The sequence below is a fragment of the Chrysoperla carnea genome, chromosome 2, assembly GCF_905475395.1.
Source record: "Chrysoperla carnea chromosome 2, inChrCarn1.1, whole genome shotgun sequence".
NCBI lineage: Eukaryota > Metazoa > Arthropoda > Insecta > Neuroptera > Chrysopidae > Chrysoperla > Chrysoperla carnea.
Window position 1 is genome coordinate 82428427 of NC_058338.1, and position 24461 is coordinate 82452887.

The window sequence follows — 24461 nt, forward strand, 5'->3', positions numbered from 1 at the left end:
TCTTATACAGCTTGTATATTGCATAAAGATAACAGTTATGACACTATGACAGTTAGTTGAACGTTAGAACAGGACTGGTCAGTCAGTCCTTATTTGTGAACAAATCAGATTTAGCTTGTATATTGCTGTATAAAAATTTGCTTGTATATTGCTGTATAATAATTTTCAGCTTTAATAAATTCATTTAAATATACCACGGAAATCATGAATGAATATGATGTATTTATTGTTCATAAATAAGGGTTGACTGACCAGCCCTGTTCTAACGTTTAACTGACTGACTGACTGTCATAACTGTTATCTATATGCAATATACAAGCTGTATAACAGTTTTCAGCTACAATTAATTCATTTAAATACCCCGGAAATCATAACTGTTATTTATATGCAATATACAATCTGTAGAACCATTTTCAGCTTTAGTAAATTCATTTTAGTCCCACATAAAACTTAACAGTTTCGGAAATGGACTAATTAATTGATTTTATGAACACCTATACCAAAATTTTGTTGGTAGTATCAATATTTTTAAGCGTTACAAACTTAGGACTAAACTTAGTATGCCTTGATATATTTCATATATACAAGGTATAAAAAAAAGATATTTATAAATAAAAGAAACATTTAACTTACTAAACACTGCTATTGTATACTTCAGTATACCCTATAGGTACTTATTATTGTGGTTTTGTTAATGTTTTTATTGTTGTTGTTCATGACTCTATTTTGTAGTAAATATTTTTCTTTTAGTCGTAGTAAATATTAAATATCGTCAAGTTCATCAAAATGTATCTCTCTATGCATGTGCAAGATATCCTGGGTAGTTGATGATTTATTTATATATTTTTGTATTAAAATGATACACTTGTTGAATGAAACTTTCGATAGACGACTAATGTATACAAGTGCTAGAAGAATGTTGACCTATTACCTCAATGCAAAATACAGTGTGCATTTAAGATGAAGAAATCATTTTTTCGTTATTTATTTATTTTAAGATACTAAACGGAAATCTGAACTTTAAACTCAGCCTACCACAAACTGAACAAATGGGGCCAATTCTTAATATTTTGCCTAGCGCGTCGAAAATGGTTATACGAAAAAATTATTAGAAGAAGTTGCTGAGAATATTTTTATACCCTTTTAGCGATTTTCATAACAAAATTTGCATTTTTAATTTTTCAATATTTTGGTTCACACTCAAAATTATTACAAATTTATTGAAATACTTGAATTGTCGATTTCTTACATTCCATAACACAGTAGCTATTCGCACCGTGTGTGAGTTTTGTTGGAGGCGTTTCCATGGTAACGATACACTACTTTAATTATAGAACTGTATGGATGCATATATAATTGTATGGATAGCATTTATGATTTACATTGAAAATTTAATATTATTGCCTCACAAATTTAAATAAAAAATTATGATAATTTACATTTTAAAAATAATATTTGTGCAAATTGATTTCTTATTTTCACAATTTTTAATGCATTAAATTTAATTAATTACTGTTTTTCAATAATTTCGGCATTTTCTATAACATTAACATGTAAAGAATTGTAAATTAGTCATAACAACCTCCTTTATCGCCAAAACTTTTCACTGGAAGCGCTGGCATCGATTTTATTGTCCCTACCATGACTACGCACAGAACGAATAAAAAAGTTTATTTTTAACTTTATGCCTAGTATGCGTAAAAACTGGTCAATTTGATAATGTAATAGTGTGTTAAAATATTTCAATAAACTTGTAATGATTTTGAGTAAAGACCAAAATAATGAAAAAATTAAAAATGCGAACTTTTGCTGCTGGATTTTTTCGATATCCCTAATAACCTCTCACGCTAGACAAAATGTTAATAGTCGACCCTGTATGTCAATTTTTAGTAGGCTAAGTTGAAAGTTCTAATTTCGGTTTAGAAAACATTATTTTAAGTTTAATTAACTTTATTTTGACCCTTACTATTAATTGTTACAGGATGTAATTACAATTAATTAAATTCATTAACAAATACTGATTTACATAAATAGGAGAATTTTTACATATTTTATATATTTAATTAAAACATATTTATCTGAGGATGATTTTATTATCAGGAATAAAAATATGTTCATTAAACTCTCTAAAAACCCCCATCGAACTCACAAATATGTATATACGTAATTATAATATGTGTGACGTCATTTTTTTTATTTCTTAGAAGTGCAATTCACTCATAATATAACAATACAAAGAGATTAAAAAATGCCAATTGTAGCATAAATATCAACATAGTTAAAAATGGCGTATTCATTCTAGTCCGGATACGCGAAAGTTCAAGCTACCGTAATTTCTTTTTTGCTGAATGTGGTTTTTTGCATTCGATTCGTGCGGGCGCACACAAACTTTGTGAACAAAAGTGATGAGGTAACTGGGGAGGTTTTCGGAGTCGCTGAACACGATTAACACAAAATGTTCCAAGATACCTGATGCCCATGGCGAACGAAATATGTTACATATTCTCATAAAACTCCAAGAGGCAAAGTGTATAATGCCTGCCCTTAACACCAGGTACCTTGACGGGCATTTTTATTGTGATATTCGAGTTCAGCGGTCCCGAAAAACTCTGAGTAACAAAATTAGACTCGTTTCCATTGATAAATAGTTTCCATTTTTGGGAATTTCGGGACCGCTGAACACGAATCTCACCACGAAAATGCCTCTCGAAGTATCAAATGTCCCAGAACGAAAGGGGGGTGAAATATTTTACATATTCTCATAAGAGGTGAAGTGTATAATGCCTGCCTTGGGCACCAGTTACCTCGGCAGTCATTTTCGTTGTGATATTCGAGCTCAGCGGCCTAGATCACCGAGTAACAAAATTAGATTCGTTTACATTTATATTTAGTTTCCATTTTTTCCAGGTTTTTCATTTCTCAGCGATTAAATTTATAAAACCGTTAACCGTTTGCTTGGCAGAGTTAATGTATTTTTAAGTATAAAACATTGAATCTAAAATAAAGAATGTCTGAACACATTCAAGGTTTTAGTCCATGAATATTTCAATATACAATATTTTCAGCAATCCCATATCCAAATTTCATTCGGTCAGAGGGTGTGTTCTCAATTCTAGCTTATGCCAAAAAAATTTAAAAACAGTTTAGAAGTGGACAAACGAGACAAAACACTAAACTAAAATAAAACGTTAAAGACGTGCAAGGGATGTCAGTTAAGATGCTTAAGGGCTTTTTTTAACACGCTTATATTAGCTTCACCTGTATGTATGTTTGTATGTTTGTATGTAACTCTCTAATATCATACCTCTGCATAGGACATCATCAGTTATATACATTTATTTATACTATCGATAACCATGCTATACATATATACTTAGAACAAGCAACAAGCGTGTTTTTTAGTTTTTTAAGTCGCCACATTAGCTCAATTGGTTAATCCGTAACCAATTCCATCAGCGGTATGCTTGGGGTAGCGGATTCGATTCCCGCCGTCGTAATCAATTATTTCCAAGGAAATATTTGGAAATTTTTCTGAGCAGGATCAATACATTGTTTCATAAACATCAATCATTTAGATTCACTCGATTATAATAAATAAAATAACTGCAGTAAAATAATAAATAACATAGATAGGTTGTAGGTATGTGACTACTGACTAAATATTATTTAGTTAGAATTATTATAACGGAAAACCCACAAATGCAATAAGTCATTATATACATAAATATACGAACTATATATATATATATATATACCTTTACAAAACTTTACCAACTCATGATGAAGAAGAAGGTATTTATTTATGTGACGTCATCATATGAATGTAAATGTATTGTGTGTAATGTTTACGTATATAATGGAATCATGTTTTTAGGCGGGAATTTGTAGTCTATGATTTATATTTAATGACTGGAAGAATGAAAATGTTAATTGTTATATAGTATAATTTCATGAACGGATCTCGTTTATTTTTATTTTTATAAATTAATTTTATTTTAACGTTTTAATATACAAAATGCAATTAATATTTTTTAACGATTGAAATAGGGTATTCTACTATATTTGAAAAAGTATTTCCAAATGTTGATTTTGCTAATAAAAAGCCACCAAAAAATTTATTTCGGAAAAATACACACGCTTTCTTGAAAAAAACTTAAATTAAATTTTAAACCTTTTTTAAACTGTCAAAAACGCGGGCATCCAATTTGATGACGTAATATCGATATCATTATACAAAATAACACAGATAAGTTTGACAGATATATTCATAGACATCTGATTATAATAAATATAAATATTAATTATCTATGGATATATTATACCCAGCTGTCTACACTGAACAAACTGATGGTTCATACCGGTATGACATCACATCAGGGCCTCCGTTTTAGGTCACGTGATATAAAGTTTAAAAATTACCATTTTTAATGTTAATATTATAAAAGAAAAATGTGCTTTTATGACTCGAAATCAGAATATTTAAGTATATTTTTACATAAATATTAACTTTTTTCAAATTTTATAATTTATTTTTCACTACCGAAAGTACCCTATTGTATCATATTATAATCTTAGACTTTTAAGAACATATACTGAGCATCGCTTTCCGTACAGTGAGAGGTGGGTCAACATATGAGGTAATTGGTTGGGTCAGTTAGGGACATGTATCAAAAAAATACATTTATTAAAAGAATATTGGGACATTTATCAAAAAAACATACATTGAATGTCAAATTTTCATATCACAACATGTTTTACATAAAATATCGTGATTTCACTGAACTTTTTCGCTTTTTGACTTAAAAAAATGCTTATTGATACGTGATAATATCACGTCACATTTTTTCTTACAAATCTACAACGGCAAGTATGACAACAACACTTTGTTTTGACAACAAATTTTATTTTAGCTACCAACCCCCCCCCCTTTTACTTCCATGTGCATATTGATATTACTTAGAGATGAATTACTGATACTGTTCTACTCTATAATCCAATCAATGAATCTAATATTTGTATGTATATACAAAGTAAATGAACTTTGTAGTAATTTAAAATTAAATGCCAATTTATTAATAAAAATAATAATAATAATAATAATAATAATAATATGGGATTAATAAATATTTACAATAATAAATAATAAATGGTAAATCAAATTATTTATTATGAGTAAAATCAATATCAAGGTTAAAGAGATATTTTGTAATAGCTTTTGTTATTATTTAATAATACATGTTTATTATTATGTCTAATAAAGGTTGTTACCATCAAGATTGTCTTATATGTCAATTAACTAATGAAATTGCGATAAAACTCGCTGTATACTGAGAAATTAAGATTAATAACAAAAAAATTTTTGACCCAATTTCTTTATTCGGAACTGCCAAATTCATTTATGACATGTGGTCTAATTTTAAAATATATTATTTGGCTTATAAGGGAATTGGAATCATTTAAAATGTAGCGCTTTTTATTATCCGACTGAGTATAACGCAAAAGGAATGGTAATGTGTTTATCAGTCTATATATTTGTGCTCTCTTGTGGCACACTAGAGACCAAATGCGTAGGCCGATTTTGATGAGTCTGACATCAATCGATGTGTCTCAACCTTGCGAGTGTTCCTGAAGATAAGGCAGTAATGAAAATTCAATATGACAATCCACCAGACGCCATATTGTGAAAAATAATGTATGCGTGTTCTTACGTGGCTCACTAGAGACCAAACGTGTGGTCCGATCTTTATTATTCTTACGCAATCGATTTTTCTTAATTTTGCGAGTGCTACTAAAGATATGGCAATAATGAAAATCAAAAATGGCGACCCACCAGACGCCATATTGTGAAAAGTAATGTATGCGTGTTCCTTTGTGGCACACTAGAGACCAAACTTTTGGGCCGATTTTGATAATTGTTACGTTAATTGATTTTTCTTAATATTGCGAGTGCTACTGAAGATATAGCAATAATGAAAATTCAATATGGCGACCAACCAGATGCCATATTTTGAGAAAGAAAAAATGACGGAGAACTATGTCAAGTGGGATATTATTGAATAGCTATTTAATAGACAAATCGATTAACGTAATGATCATTAAAATCGGTTTACGCGTTTGGTTCCTAGAGAGCCTCAAAAGACCAAAACTACATGCCTATATAGGCTGAAAATTAGAAAAACTATGAAGTCGAAAAACTATGGTAAGTAGGCTATCTTTGAATAGATATTTAAAAATTCTAACTAAAAAGAGTAAAATAAATAAATTATTTAGAAAATCAAAAAACCCGACTGAGCTAAATTTAAACTGAAAAGAAAAAGTCCTGCAGTTTACACGACTTTAACAGTCTTATTATTGGGAAAATTCGAGCCGTTGTAGATTTTAATGGAACTGCTGGGCTTGTTTTTTTCTTTTCAGTTTTCATTTAACTTTTACTCTGATGTCGTTATAACTACTTTAATTGATACATCAACTCATATAGTAACGAATATACAATTAAATTCTACACACATATTATTTTATTAATAAAGCATGTATTGTATACAACGTGTGTTTTTACCTCCAAAACATATGATTTTAGATTTAAAACTATGATCAGATCAGACTAACTGACAGACAGACATAATAAACATTAACAAACAAGTGCATATTTGTTGAACTTTATTTAAGAAGTCGGTAAAAAAATATAACATATTAAGGTAGTAAGTAATAAATATTATTTATTGTATACAAATATTTTTAATTTAGTATTTATTTTTATAAATTATAAATACATAACAAAATTGTATATAAGTATTATTTGTATTAGGTCAATAAATATATAATAATCAATGTTTATGTTAAATTGACTAGTATTTTATTGAGTAAAGAATTTTAAATAAAAAACAAGTGAAAACAAACAATTGACTGAGTTAATTGTTGAAATACCATGTATAGATAGTGTTGATTACACTATCACATTAAACATATACCTATACATGTCGCACATAATCCCATATTAATACATACTATAAAATTTTCATCTAATGTGTGCCCTAGTGAATAAACAGTGATGTTTACAAAAAATGTTTCAAACAAAAGTTGTTTATTTTTTGAAAAAGAACATTTTTTACATTTAAAATTTTGTTTTATCTCTAAAGGTTTACAAGATGGGCCCTACGGGCCCAAGACAAAATTGACCTTTGTTGCTCATTTACAAACTCGACCTCACTTATTACGTCCAGAATGTTCGTTTTTGAGTTATCGTGTTGACAGGCGGACGGACGGGCAACGGAAAATGGACTAATTAGGTGATTTTATGAACACCTATGACAAAATTTTTTTCCTAGCATCATTATTTTTAAGCGTTACAAACTTGGTACTAAACGTAATATACTATGTATATTTCATATATGCATGGTATAAAAATGATCCACCCTGTATATTTCAGTATATTTCATATATACAGGGTAGGTATAAAAATTTTTTTGTATGTTTAATGATTTTTTACGTGTGAAAACAGATTTCCAAACACTCCAAATTCTGTGAAATGTTTTCGCAAAAAAAAATTAAATTACTTTAATTTAATTTATTTTATTATTATAATTTTTGAACGAATCCCAACTGTATCGATAATCACGAATATTAGGTAAATGCATTTAATTATAATTATATTTTTTTGTAAATAAAACATTTAAAAAAAATATAAATAAACTGTAAGTAATGATATATATTATTATTCCATCTCTCTTTATCATAATTAAAAACAATTTTAATGTATTTGTAGTAGGTACATGTATTTGTATTTATTTATACGCTACTATAATTAATATGTAAATATTCTTAAAATGACGTTTATTTCAAAAAGCACGTGCTCAAGTCAAATACACGTTTTTTTTTTATATTCTTCATAATTTCTTATTATTTTAGTGTTTGTGTGTTGTTTGTTTGTTTTCATTGGTAGTAATACTGACTGACTTGACATGACTGATGTTATTATCTAATCATTCATTGACAGTTTTATAACGAATTTTATCATCTATAAATCTATATTTCATGTTTAAATATTTTTCTGCAAAGATATTATTGTTTTTTTTTTATACCATGTATATATGAAATATACATATTATACCATGTATATATGAAATATACATAGTATATTAAGTTTAGTCCCAATTTTGTAACGCTTAAAAATAATGATGCTAGGAAAAAAATTTTGTCATAGGTGTTCATAAAATCACCTAATTAGTCCATTTCCGGTTGTCCGTCCGTCCGTCTGTGGACACGATAACTCATAAACGAAAAAAGATATCGAACTGAAATTTTTACAGCGTACTCAGGACGTAAAAAGTGAGGTCAAGTTCGTAAATGAGCATCATGGTTCAATTGGGTCTTGGGTCCGTAGGACCCATCTTGTAAACCGTTAGAGATAGAAAGTTTAAATGTAAAAAATGTTCCTTATCAAAAATTAAACAACTTTTGTTTGAAACATTTTTTCGTAAACATCACTGTTTACCCGTGACGGCGCCAATTATGCGGAAATTTTATAATATGTACTATACTTGATTATCAGTTATGTATGTGTCACATGTTTGTATGTGTAATGTGATAAAGAAATCAACACTGACTATGCATGGTATTTCAACAATTAAATCAGTCAATTGTTTGTTTTCACTTGTTCTTTTTAGTTATTATTTAACGCAATCGAGTTTTTCGATTTTTTAATTTTTTTAATTTTACACATTTTAGTTAGGATTTTCAACATCTAATCAACAATATGGCGTCTGGTGATTGAATTTAAAATTCAATATGGCAATTCAATATTCATTTTCATTACTACCATATCTTCAGTGACCCTCTCAAGATTAAGACAAGTCGATTTGGCATAAAAATCTTCAAAATCGGCTCATGCGTTTGGTCTCTAATGTCCCCCAAAGTAACACACATACAGACTGATAGATATATTACCACTTCTTTGCCTCGCGCAATCGGTTAAATGGTAGCCTTGCCCACTTGAAGATCCAGGCGAATGTACAAGAACAAAAAACAAAACTGAATAAAAGTCTAAATGTTTAACAAAATGTTTGTTCGTTTTAGAAAAGAAACATCACATATGATTTAGGATGTAGGAGTGTACAGAACATGCCAAAATATCTAGTATTTCATATTACTTCTCTTTAAGATTGTAAAAATTTAAAAAAAAAAACCTCGGTTACAAGAGTTATAATTGTGTTTCTGCTCAATATTATCAAAATTAAAACCATAAACCAGATTCTACGTATTTAAAATTACAAAAGTGGACAAAAATTGGTCCGGATATTTTAAAAATAATAATTTTTCCATGCAAAAAATTTTCTCACTTCATAAAAATATTGTTGGAATTAGAAAAATTCAGGTCTGCATGCAAAATCATTCTGGTTGAAGACTGATTTGGAAAGGTCACTTTAGTATACCTACTTTCATGTAATTTCCAACTTTCAAATTACGAAAGTACGAAAGTATTCTATTTTTCGATCATATTCTAGAAATTATGGATTTTTGCAATATCTATTCTCTATCATCATATAAAATAGTTTCAAAACTTTCAAACAAAGATTATGAATTCAATTTGAAATAATCACAGCCTAAAATTGACCTAAATCTGATCAAATTATTATTCGTATTCAACTCATTTGAAAAATCGACTATGGCAAAATCTAAATCGGCAAAGTATTCAAATCTATTGAAGTGATAATTCAACTTTTAGTAACTTGTTGATTAAAAAACTAATTTGTTTATTTAATAAAAAAACCTAACAAAAAAATGTTTTAAGGTATTCAAAATCAATGCAATATCAGAAATTGTTTTTCAAATTTTGTAAACATCAGTACTAATGATGAAATTTTTTTTTTTAAACATAAAAAAAAATATTTCAATAATGAAACATTTGAAAAATACAAAACTCTGACTGTATGACGCGTCTTAAGTAAAGTATGTCTCATGTGATTGGTTGGTTTTTATATTTTCTACAACATTATGTTCATCATACATACAACACAAATATAATGTTGTTATTGTATACATGTATAGGGGACGTTCGTATTTAATATTCGTGTATGATCGTAACATTCCGTCAGATAGTTAGTTGTGCTGTTGTGTGTTGGTTGTCGGTCGGGTGTGTTGTTCGACGATGGTGATCGGTGCTTGCTTGTGACTACTAAAAAAACCTTGTTAGCTATGTTACAACAGCTTACCATTTTATTTTTATAAATTACACACCTGAAATATGCATGGCCCCCGTAGTAATTAATTTGCTTTAGGGCTTTAATTTTCTTCAATAATTTTTTTTTCAGACTAAGTATATAAAAAAACGGAAAAATAACAAAAAAAAATTTTCAGACTTATTTTCTGGTACTCTGTATATTCGTATATTCATTATGTAAAAACAAGTGAAAACAAACAATAGACTGGCTAATTGTTGAAATACCACGTACAGACAGTGTTGATAACGTAATCGTTTGTTTCTTGACGCCATGTAAATAAAGAAAGATATCCTCTCTTAAATAGCCAAACACACATAACTGATATTCCCATATTAATATATACTAGAAAATTTGCACCTAATTAGCGCCCTCGTGGATAAACAAGGATGTTTACAAGAAAATGTTTCAAACAAAATTTGTTTATTTTTTTATAAGAAACATTTTTTACATTTAAACTTTTGTTCTATCTCTAACGGTTTACAAGATGGGTCCTACAGACCCAAGACCCAATTGACCTACGTTGCTCAATTACGAACTCGACCTCAATTTTTACGTCCTGAGCACGCTGTAAAAATTTCAGTTCGTTTTTGCGTAATCGTGATGACAGACGGACAGACGACAGACAGACAACCGGAAATGGACTAATTAGGTGATTTTATGAACACCTATACCAAAATGTTGTTCATAGTATCAATATTATTAAGCGTTACAAACTTGGGACTAAACTTAGTATAACTTGCATATTTCATATATGCATGGTATAAAAAGTATGAGGTATTCGATTAAGAGGCAGTATAATAAGGTCGATCTTAACTTACCAGATGAGATTTTATGAAATGTTATCGATTTTTCTCCTCTTCATAGTTTTTTTTATCGAAAAGCGTTCATGACTATTTTAAATTAAATTAATTTTAATAAATTTTTTCCATAAACGGTTTTATGCAAGCAAGCGTAATTAAATTATCTTTCTTCTGATACCAATTCGAAATATTAACAGATCGGAATAGATCTGTTCATACTACATGAACAGGTAAGTCAATATAGGTAACTACACCGAAATTGGTATCAGAAGAAAAATAATTTAATTACGAAAAATAATGGTGTAGACTTGCCAGAAAAAAATCGTTCATGGAAAACATTGATTAAAATTAATTCGATTAAAAATAGCCACAAATATTTTTCGGTAGAAAAACTGTGATAGGAGTGTTAAAAAATTTCATCTGATTATCAAATGGGTGAAGTTCGACCTTATATCGTCTCTATTGCACCTGTAGGCGATGCTCCAATAAAATGTGCCTGGCGGTGAGTACCATATCTCTGGTTTGGATTATACAAAATGATAAAATCCAGAAAATTTCCTTAGTCGATAGATCAATACAGGTATTAATAAAAAAAATAGTCAAAATTATGATTTTTTTAAAATTTGGTTTAAACAAAAAAATTTAAATATGTCTAAATATCGCAGGAACTTTCAGAAATCTTATTACTTCGATTAGTAACCTGGTGAAAATATCTTAGAAGATTGCGTTAAAAATTTGAAACCGATCGGTCGAACCGTTTTGGAGAAAACTTGCTTACCCACTTTGAAAATGCTGTTTGAAAACGTTTCAAAAGACGTTTTTTGTTTTTGATGCGTTTATCTTCGTGAATATTTATCGGATCAACTTGAAATTTTCAGAGAATATATTTAAATATATGTACATTTCGGAAATGCAAAAATCAATTCTTTGAAAATTCTAACTGAATCCAACCCCTTAAACCGCTTAAGATACAGTTTTGAAAAGTTGAAAAACAAAAAGTTTTCGTTAGAACAAGCAACTTTTGATTGAAACATTTTTCATTGTAATTTGATAAGTGTTATCTTTACCTGTACTGAAAAGTGTTGAAATACAACTAAAAAATTCGGTGATTTTTCGGGATTCTAATCTTGTTTCGACCTTATGCTGATGTTTTATGCAGTCCTCACAATATTTATTTGCATATTTACGATTGGCAGAAAATAAGGCATCGTGGTTTGCCAGTCTCTTATGATCTATTTGTGGGCATTTGTATTTTATGGTTTCGGACAAGCGTAATATTGTATACGTCAAAACTCCAAACTTGAGGGGGAGTTTTAACATTTATTTTCCTGGCTCCATTACAATTACTTTCCATTATTATAGTTTTGAAGAAATGTGAATGATAAGCTAAAACTTAAAACTGTATGTATATGCTGTATATAGCAGCATTTATAGCTTATAGCTGGTACTACACTGTACATAGCATACGATACGAACGATTCTCTTTTGTGTGTGTTATTGAGTTGGTTGGTTTCCACATCACAGTGACTACAGTGAGTGAGCTCTCTCTCTACTACACAACACACAGTTTACAACGTAGGGTCTATCTACACGTACCCTAACTATATACTTGACAGTCCGTCTGCACACCATACATACAACATCGTAGCAGTTATTGTGAGTGTGTTGACTCTCTACACTACTGCTATGCTTGTGTTGCCTGTGCAGTGTGCTTGTGCTCTGTGTTGAATAGTACAGTAGTGTATGTAGCGTTGCGCGTCTCTACACCAAGCAAAGCAAAAGCAGTGAAGCAGCCTTGTGTTATAAACTACGTTTGTTACAGTGTTCTCTGTGCTAAATAAAAACTCTCTCAACAACAACAAAATTTAATAAAAATATTTGAAAAAAAAAATAATTAAATGTGTCTGTCCATTTGACACAATGTTTACAAAATTTTTAATTTCCAAACAAATCAATAAATTATTATTTGTTGACAAATTTTATTAAAAACTGTTTAAAATTATGTAATAAAAAGTTTACATTATTGAGTGGAAAAGTGTCAATTTTATTAAAAAAGAAAAAAACTTCTAATGTACTTGATACAATTATTAGTTTATTTTTTTCATTTTTGTTTTTTAAGTTCATAAAAACGGATTTTGTTCTTGTGATTTGTGGTTATGTGTAAAAGAGAAATTTTTCAACTTATTTATGATAAGGTAAATTTTGTTAAATTTTTATGTTTAAAATATATTTTTTTGAGACACATGTATATTGTTTATGTCATTTGTGAAGTTCTAATTTGGCGCCATAGTCTAGGTATACGAGTGTACTTTGAATTATATCTTTATTATCATTTAGATACCCAAGTCGATAACGACTATGATAGAGCGCTTTTAGAAGTTTTTTCCCTGAAAATATCTTATCGAATAATTTCACTTTGTAATTTTTGCCCCTTCAACTAACAAAAAAAAAAATTATTATTACATTTTTTTTTTGAAACCTTGACCGAATTTTGAAATGAATATTTGTAATAGTTTGAATATAAAATTGAGCATTTCGGTCAAGTTTTTATATGGAATTTATTTTGTGGTAAATATTTTTTTTTTGTAATTTGACAAAATTTGCTTACATACCAAAAATGTTTGAGTAATTTATGTTTTTACAATATCGTAATATTTTTGCGAAATTATTGCTATTACCTTAACAAAATTATATTTTTGTTTCCATTGTCACATGTTTTAATAGAATGTGGATTAGGATTCTAGAATTTTAGTTATATTAATCTAGAATTTATAAAAAACTTTGTATAAAAATTGTATATTGCAGACTACACATAAAATATATTTCTCAACACAAAATTTTCCTTTAATTTTATGAAAAAAAAGAACCAGTCGAAGCAGAATATACAAAATTTTTTAAATAATTCTGCTTACATTATTTAATACTGAAAGTTGATTTTGCAAAAATATTCAAAAAATAATGCCTCAAATGAAGTCTACTCTGTCAAAAACAATTTATGGTTTTTGCTTATCAAATCTTCCCGCTCATTATAATTTTCTCCAAATATTTACAGTAATTAATGGTTCGAAACTCAACTCGAAAGATCAATTTACCTAAATATATTTTGGAGTAGAAATTGCTGATTATTCACTCGAAAGACGGGTATAAAGTTTTTCTGTTGCACTAAATAAAGTACTCATTGAAATTGGCTTAGGGTAAAGCTTAAATATATTTCGCTCAACAGTTCAAATAAAAATTTTTGCCAAATTCGTAATATTCGCCCGCATGGATCATAGTACAGGCACCTAAGTACAGATACCTTAGCGGGTGGATCGCTTTCTGTTTATTTGAGATTTAGATTAGTTATACTAAGAGCCGCCTTTGTAAAAGTTTGGAAAAAGAGCTGTTTAGGGAAAAACTCTTAAAGTAAAAATAGTTCATTGCAACCTACTGTTACTTGAGGTAATATCACGAAGCTTGCCCAATTTTTGTATTACTTTAAAAGTAAAGAAATCGCATTTTATAATAATTTAAAAATTCATTTAATATTGTTCATTTTCGATATAAAACAGCGAAATTCAACTAAGACGAAGGTGCTTCGGCTTTTCCATATCGTCACATACGTTTTCAAACCTCGCGCATCAACCTCGTATTGTATATATAATAATTGATTTTCATGGAATAGATGGGCAATGAGTAATCGGGATTTCCAGAAAAATCTGCAATTTTGAAACAGTTAATTCTTAATTCTTATGATGCCAAAACTGATTGAAGTATCTTTTCCCTCTTTCATTATATTGATCACCCTGGCATTCTCATGACTAGGAAGATATTTGAAAAATTATTTCTATCTTCTAGTAAAAAAACTTAAGAAACCAATTGTTAAAATATTTTATATGAATAAACACTTTTAAAATTTTGCGATAATTGAAGCGGTGACTCTTTGCAACTCTCTGAGGAGAAAATAGTAACTATTGAATCAATAGGCAGATTTGAAAAATTTCAACAGGAATTGAAAGTTAGTCAGAATTGAAAAACTTTGTGATTTTCTGTAGAGAAAATTATAACTATTGAACCAATAGACAGAATAGAAAAATTTCTACAAGAAATTAATTCTAAAAGATGTCAAAATAAAGAAATTACAACATTTTGATATTTGATTTAAATTTTCAACCGTAAAGTGTTAAAGATATGTAAAATGCTTGAGATTAAAAATTAAAATTGAAAGATTGCAAATCCCATCAAAAGAGGAATTTAAAATCATCAACACAACTTGGGTGTTAAAAACTAACTTACACTTTACCTTAAAAGAGACTTCTTCAGGCTGGCTTACAAAATTGCTTGTTTCATGATTAAAACGTAAATTCTTTCTCTATTTGCTTCATAGTTATGCGGTAAGAAATCTCGACAGTTTAGGCATTTAAAAGTTCACATTTGATCAAGATAAAATTGATCAAATTTAAAATTATAAACAAACTGCCGAGACTTCTTACCTCATAACTATGAAGAAAATAGAGAAATAATTTTCGTTTTTATCATGGAAGAGACAGTTAACCTGAAGAAACCTTAACTTCTACTCAAAGTCAACGAATTATTAAACTTAGAATTAGAAAACTAGAGAAAAAAGGCCAAAGAATATGTTTGTATGGGTTTTGTATTCGTGGCAAAATAAAGTTAGCAATAATTTGAGTTTTGTATCTGACTTTGATCATTGCTGAAATCATACGTATCAATGAAATAAAATTATAGAAAAATCATTTGAAAAATACATAAAATTTGAGAGACAAAATAAACATATCGAAAAAACTTATATGTGTATAAACAACAAATGCATATAATAAAAGAATTGTCAAAAAAGATTTACATATTTTTAGATGACAGGTTGTTGTTTAAAAGTATCTATAAAAAAAATATTCAAAAACAAAGTCCACGTGGTTTTGAAATAAATATATAAAAAGATTGAAAGCATCGTGATATTAATATAATATATTTAACAATCATAAATAATATGGAATTATAATTACTACTTTTATCAAATCAAAAAGTTGATACCCTTCTTCTTTATTCATACATACATGCAATACATTTATATATAATATGTACGTCTACATTTGCTAGCCTATTTTATTTAAGGGTAGGAATTTGAGTAGCTATTATTAAGGCCGATCTAAAAATTTTGTTTGTTAACGAAAATTTTCATCAACTGATGATTGATAAATTTCTATTTAGGAAATAAGACAACAGGTATACAAATGTTAAAATCATTTTGTTCGACTTTCAAAAAAGAATGGAGTATCGGTCGTAAAAATGGATAAATTCTTGTTTTTTGAGAATTTTTTATTATTAGCAAGAATTAACAAATTCTATTCGAAAATTTGAATTGGCGTGCCCTTTAAACAAAACTATATTATACATTATTTGAAAAATATCTTCACAAATTATATGAAAGGCGTCCATATCAAGTTTCGCCACATTTTTCAGGCGTGTATAGCTCCCTGAGACCCCGATATTTTTACGGTTTTGAATTTTTTTTAAATACTCAAAATTGAAATTTTTTTAAATCCAAGACTCAAATGATAGAGAGATTTATAAAGAAGATTCCCACCAAACTTTAAGGGAATCGATCGAGTAGAACTTGAGATATCTTATCAACAAATGTAGTTCCAAGAAAAACGCGTTTTAATTTGGCGAGACAATTCCGGCAGAGAAACTCAGATAATAATCTTACTACTCACGTTGGATTAATCGGCGATTTCAGATCCATATATTGGACCTTCTACTATTTCATAACTCTTTTAAAGTTATTTTTGCTAACCCCGAGCTGTTTTGCCTTCTTTTGAAGCAGCTTCGTAACCATTATCTTCTGTATCTCCGAAAAGAATTCAAATTTTGAAAAATCCGTTTAAGGGCATATTCTTAAGAGTCTAACCTTTAAAAAAACAAACGATTTTTTTCTTATTTCTAGACCAGAAAACTGCCTTAATAAAATTTAAAATGGTTGGTAAATTTAAAATGATTAAATAATAAATTTTACTTAATCAAAAATTAACATTTACGAAGAAAAAATAAATATTATATAGGTACTTAAGACTCTGAAAGCTAAAGTACTGCAGTGTTTGGCACTATACTTAAGTATTTCTTCCATCAAATCATCAATTTTTTCTTTCCATGGAATCGCCTAGCCTGATTTTTCCTAAGGGGTTAAGACAGTGAGTCTTATTTTCGACATTAGTCAGCACAAGATGAGAAGTAAATCATGGAATTTGATAAAAGAAAAGGAAAATCAACTCAAGAAAAAACTGGCTTGAGACATAAAATATAACATAAAAGAAAATCGATTATTGAATAAAGACTTCTCAATAATACATATTTTCAATTGACAGAATGTTTAAAAACAAAAAGTCCACGTGGTTTTATATAAAATAAAATAAATATATAAAAAGATTTGAAAACATCGTGATATTAATATATTTAACAATCATAAATAATATGAATAATAATTACTACTTTTATCAAATCAAAAAAAAAAAAAAAACAAAGTTGGGGAAACCCTTCTTTATATACACATAAATGAATGATGATTCATTCATCACATCAATGAAATGTAAAAATAAAAACCTTTATATACTTATTATTATTATTACATATTTTTATTTTATGTATACCTATACTTGTGACAACACAAATACACAATCAATTTCATTTATTTTATTTTATTTTTTATTAAATATATAAAATGTGAAACTGTATTAGTAGTAGTAGGTAGCAGTATTATTTATTATCTTTCTGAGTAAGTATATATGAGTGAGTGATTATAATCGCTCTAAGGAATTTTATTTATATACAACCTGCCAAATTTTTATAATTTGTTTACAAATAATAATTATATTAAGATTTATTTATTAGTTCCGTATCATTTTTATTTATTTCTTCTATTTGTGTAGTCTTCGTCTTTTTTAGTTGTTTCAGGTACGGCACCTTAAAATTGTATTTGAAATGAAGTTAGAATACTGTCCAATAAATTAGCTATCGAATAAAAAAATCGGTTCATCGGTTTAGCTACGATTACACAGACAGACAGACACACACACACACATAGCGGTCAAATTTATGACACCCCTTTTTTGGCTAGGGGTTACACATATCATAGCGAAAGTAAATCTGTTGTATGCTTTTTTAGTTAAATTTTTTATTTTTTCAATAACTAAGCCTCAACTTGAAGTAAAAAAAGTAATCTTACAGTTTTCTTTTGTTTATTAGTTCCGAATCATAATTTCCTTTTTTTCTTTTTCGAGTAAAAACAGGACTTACCAAGTGTATGACCTGTTTGGGAAATATTACCTTTAGTATTTGAAAATCACTTATTACGTTTTGAAAATCACTAAATTAAGCATTTTTGCGTGAAAAATGATTTTCTCAATTATTCAATGTTAATTTTAATCAAATTTTTTCCATGTTTAATTGAAATTTTTCTCAAAAATGCTGTATAGAATTTGAAATAGAATTCTTTCTGCCGACTTGAAAACTCTATCAAAATAAGTTTTCTCGCATAATTGATGACTTTGAATAAATAACCTTACTGCACATTAAAGAGATATAAAAATTTATGTTCGTCTTGTACTAGTCTACAAAAGTTAAGATTTGTAACCGTCATAAACTTAGTATAAACTATTTTTAACGCTTTACCAGATAAATAAAAAAAATTTTGCTTTATTATTAAACATGTAATCAAATTTTTAATTATTAAGGCTATTTATTGCTCATTGTAGAAGTGCTATGTTTCTGTAGTTGTAACACACAGAGCCATCTAGTTACTTTCTAATAAAATACACATACTATACTCCAGCTATATAGCTGATATAAATTGTGATTGCTTATAAAGAGTTAATAATAATTTTTTTTTTTGTTTTGTACAACATTCTGGCCTATTTCTTTTATATTTTTTTAAAAGTTTGCATACATATCCTTTGTTGGTTAAAGTTTCTAAATTAAGGATGTACGAGCATGACAACAATTTTTGATTTAAAAGCTCAATTTTTTTTATAGATAGACTTTTACTCAAAAAATATGTGATTATAATTTCAGCTTAGGTATCCTTGCAAATTTGATAATAATAATAAAAATAAAAAAACGACATTAAATTAAAACAAATAAAAAAATTTTTATAGAAAGTAAACATATTAACAATGGCATTAAAAATAAAAAAAAATAAATTGCCGGGTAGATTTAGGGTTTAAATTATCTTATTTTCAACTTTGATAATGAATTTTATCATAACTTCATGAATGTAGATGAAAAATAAGAATAAAATTTTTCAATAACTGCCTTTTTTTCGAGATATTGAAAGCTAAATAATTAAACAAAATATCAATTTTCAATATATTGAAAATTACGCCAGATATCAAAAAATTGTATCCTTACTTTTCGTCTTTGTCAAGTCTTAATTCATCATCAAAATTAAAAAATATATATTTATTTTTTTTAAAACTTTATTTTAAATATTTACGAAGTGTAGAATTGAATTGTATAAAACATTTCGTACAATATTTTGCAGTTTTATATCAAATCTCAATGAACAAATAATAAATACCACAAAACACATATAAAAATATTATTGGCGGGCACTAAAAAACATTTTTATACATACTCACAAATGGGTTTTTATGAATGAAAATACCATACATATATATATATTTCGATGGAACGAGTAAAAAGAATGGAGAAAGACTGACGACAACATACAAAACTTTATAAACCAATATATATATAACTATATATATATATATATATATAATATATAAAAACATTACATATGTTTTTGTTTAACATATGTGAAATTACATGTCATCCTAATATATATATATATAACACATATGAATGTGTGCTTTTAAAACCTGGAGAGTAGAATCTGTAGTATTGTGAGAACAATGGGTAAAAGACATTTTACGTTTTGAAGGTAAAATATACAATTGGATTCAATAAAATAGAATCTAACTAAATTGTACAAATGTTCAACCATAGTGATTTCTTCGACGGATGAAAAATTTTTTTACGCAATTTCAATCCATGGGCTCCACCATCTAAGTTTTTTTAATTTTAAGATCATTTTAATAATAGTTTTTTTAAATTTATATTCATACTAGATTGATACCTGCCCACTTCACTGGACTTAAAAGTAAAAACCACCGCTTTATAGCTTCCATCTCTCTTGAACTCACTTATCCCTCCTCCATAACACTTAAAAGGATTGTTTTAGACAGCTAAAATATATATGCACAGTTTTCGTTTTTTTTAGGTGTAAAATAAAAATTTTTTAATTTGAGTCCACACTACCGTGCTCATACATCCTTAATTAGTCGAGCACAAAAGGTTTTTTTTTGTTTTCAATAATTTATTAAGGTTTTAACTTAATTTTTTTAATTTCCATCGGTTAGTTTTGGAAAAGTCTGAAAACATATCATCCATTTATCTTTTTCCCATAAGACCAATGTTAAGTATGCCTACTTTTGAAGTCATTTATTTATTTAAATAATAGGGCAATCCCCTTAAAATTTTCAGAATTGATATAAACTTAATCCAACTTTATATAAAACAACAATCAAGCCTTTTATCCAAAATTGCCATGGCGATCATCGTACATCCTATATTGATTTTTTCTATCTTGCAAAACAACTTTTGATATGTAATCTCTATTTTGTACATTTTAATCCTTCATATTTGTGTTGTTATTGGCGTTATCCAAAAATTAATTTCACACGAACCTAATATCACAAAAAATAATTCTCTTATTAACCTCATGATAACTTTTGTCCCATATATGGGACAAAATATTTTACAGCCGTTGATCACAATTGACAGAAAAAAAAAATTTGTTTTTTCTTAAATTTTGAATTGAATATTAAATTATCCGATAATTTGAAAGTTTAAAAATAAAGTTAACCTAATAGTTTTTTAAAGTTTCCCGTATATGACATAAAAAAGATCATAGTTTGTGATTTTTCGTCATTTAAAATTCTGGTTATCATGAGGTTAATTCTGGTTGGATGCATTTTTATGAATTCTCGAATATAAACTAAATGGTAGCAAAACTTTTACAAACACACACACACAGTAAAACTACATACATACTATTTTAGAAATGTATGTAAGTATTTGTTTATTTATGATTTTACTCACTATTACTAGAATACCAACTTGTTGCAAACACAGGCAGCAATCACAGACACACAATGAGTAAAATGAGGTGGGTTAGGTGAGAAGGAATGGTGTTACATAGAGAATATAAAAGGCAAATCACAACATATTCACCACCCAAAATACTATACAATGATGATTGTTGGATGGGAATTCTATTTATTTATTTATTTTTTTGTAACATATATTTTATTTTTTTGTTTTTATTACTGTGTGTTCTGGTATTTATTTAAGTTATGCGGCAAAGAGGGAAGGGATTGATTGATTGGGTTAATATATCCAGACATATAGGTCGGTTTAATTTTTGTTTAGTAATAATCATATGGTTTTATTGTTTAATTGTGTGAATAAATATTGGTTTTTTTAAATAAATTGATTTGTGGTTATTGTAAAAAGTTATTGTTGTTTAAATATAACTGGATTTTGATCGTTCTAGCGAAAATTTTATGCACCGAGATGATTTGTCTTATTCTCAAGCAACTATAATGGTACGAAAACTGTCATAGTTTTCGTAAAATTATTTTCAGACTCATGAATTTGGGATATTTCTTTCCTTATCCATTTTAATTGGGATGGAGTTACGCCTTGCATCTGAAAACTATTGCGTAAATTAACCCGGGATGCTCGCCTCACTATAATGATTGGAATAAATTTTTTTTTTTTAAATTATTAAAATAATATTTTTCGAAGGCAAAATCGTCTCGCAATTATTATTTATATTGTTAAAAAGACTTGAAAAATTAATTAAAAATTTTTTTAGAAAATGTTCTTGATGTATAGTAGTAGGGAAGCAACTTTAAGATTAAAGATTTATTTTTTTTATATGAAGTTAATAATGTGGTTTAACCTCCGTTTTTCAGATATTTATCTATAACAAAGGCTATCCACATCATTATTCTTTTAATCTTTATTTATTTTATTTTAAACTACATCCTATTTACAATTAAATTTTTATGATATGAAGTTGAAATACATATAAATAAATTATCAAAGTTGCAGGAAAGATCACCGAATCTTTAATTAATTATTCAATGTTAAAGTTCGACTTTTAATGTATCTTACGGTGAAATCTCAAAAACGACATATTTTGAAAGTCTTTGAATTTTAACTTGGAAGAAAACTTTTTTGTAGACAGTAAAAATATTAGCAATGGCATAGAAAAGAAAAAAACCAAGTGTCATCGTCCATGTTAGGTATGTACGAGCAGGGCAGATTTAGGATTGAAATTATTTTTATTTTTAACTTTGATAATAAATTTTGTTATAACTTCATGAATAAAGACGGTAAAAGAAAAGAACCACAAATTTTCAGCAACTAGCCACATTAAAAAAAAATTAATTTCCAATTTTGATGGTGAATTATGTTGTACCTTGACGATATAAAACAAAAAGGAAGAATAACATTTTTCAATATCTGGTATAATTTTCAAAAATGGAAAATTGAAAATTTTGTTTTATTATTCAGCTTTCAACATTTCGAAAACCAAGGCAAATATCGAAAAATTTTATTCTTATTTTTCGTCGTATATTGTCAAAGTTGAAAATATATCTTTTTAAGTTGCTACTCCGCTCCTAAATTCTTAAAATGATCATTTTCGTGAGTTCAATTTTTACTTGTATTTAATTTTTGTAGTAACATTTTACACATTTTGGAAAAAAAAGGTTAAACCGTGTAAAAAGTGACTACAGCGAATTACACACCAATTATGTGTAAAAATAATTTGTAAATGAGATACATTTAACTTTTTGATCTTGTTTATTAATAACCAATTTATTGACTTTGAACATGAGTCAATAATTATGTCAAATTAGTAGGAAACATACAAATAACATAAACAAAACATGAATATATGTATAATCGACCATCCAAATAACTAACGTATTTAATATTGCTATGATATCCATTCTACCCCCCAACGGTCCTACCATTTTACCATTTATTACTTATTGATGATATATTTAACTGCAATTAGTGTACTATAATTGTGGTTTTGTAGTTTTGGTGTTAAAACGATTATTTACTGTGTTAAATAAGTTAAATAGCAAAGAATTCTTATTTATTATATAATATTTTATTTTATTGAGAAGGTATTGTTATTCCCAAAGGGATGTTGTTCGAAGATTTATATGTATTTATTTTTATTATGTTAAATTATGTAATAAATTGGCATTTTTACTAGGTCATTAATCCCCTTTTTTGACACACACACATAACTATTTAAAGAATTTATTCATATTGTATTTTAACTTGTTGAATAAAACAAAAAAATTTATTTTGAGAAAGAATATTTTAATTGGGTTGTTTAAAAAACGTTTATAATCGATTATTGATATGGAATGTTGATAAAGTTTCAATAACCTACGCTGAATTTAATTTTTCATTGAATGTTTATCAATATTTTACAGACAATTTCTTGGTCTGTAAAACATTAGATCGTTTTTTATAGAAAATACAAAAAATGGAGAAACATATTTTTCTTTTTGTAAACTTTTTGTGATAGTCAAATGTTAGGAGCAATTTTTAGTCAACTTGGAAGATTTAAAAAGGCTGCGGTATATTCTATAATTAGCTCATTACACAAACAAGAAAAACAAGTGAAAATTAGAAAATTTTAATAAACCCCGCATAATTTTTCGAATGCGAAACCGTAAACTTGAACTTGTAACGTATATAAGAACATTCTCCATTAAATAACCTTTTGCCTTAGAGCTTTCATAGCATCATCCCTTATTTTTTAATTGTTCCGAATACGGATCCCTAAACTGGCACTTGAAAGATAGCTAAGTGATAGCCACATTTTTAAGTGTATTTTATAGAAAAACAAGTTCCGCTTGTTATAAGAAAATATTTTTAATGTTTACCAATGAATATATTAATTTTCAAATTAATCCTAAGTAAGTTACCCTTGTGAAATAGTAAAACATCCCTTTAAAAATTCCCCAACATAGGATTTGTATGTTAAAATTGCAAACTTAAACAGCTTAAATCTATACATTTAACACCGTAAGAGGTATTAAAAAATTTACCTGTTTATAAAGGATATATAATGAGAATGCATATACACAATTTAAAAAGACAATTTGCAAACTAAGTACGAAAATTAATCATTGTTTTCTCAGAAAATGAGCAATTTTTTTGTATATAAATCGACATTTATTCCTATTTATTTAGGTGTGTTTCAAATTGTTTGTCACGATTTACGCACTGGAAAATTCCTAAAGAAAAAATTCATCACTTGTATTTTTTTCGGAAAAACGTTAATGGTTTAGTA

The 24461-nt window shown here is 27.7% G+C and overlaps 1 protein-coding gene across 2 annotated transcripts in view; it reads left to right on the forward strand.

Annotated features, from left to right (window-relative positions):
- Window positions 1-24461, forward strand: part of LOC123292282 (probable serine/threonine-protein kinase DDB_G0280133) — a 207957-nt gene that overhangs the window by 145551 nt on the left and 37945 nt on the right. Inside the window, exon 1 of one of the 2 annotated variants that reach the window (XM_044872873.1) lies at window positions 13097-13212. The exons of the other annotated variant lie outside the window; for it this stretch is intronic. Within the exon in view, the coding sequence (XP_044728808.1) occupies window positions 13174-13212 (39 nt within the window). The 5' untranslated portion in view covers window positions 13097-13173. Of the gene's footprint in view, window positions 1-13096; window positions 13213-24461 lie in introns of those variants that run through there. 2 annotated transcript variants of the gene reach the window in all.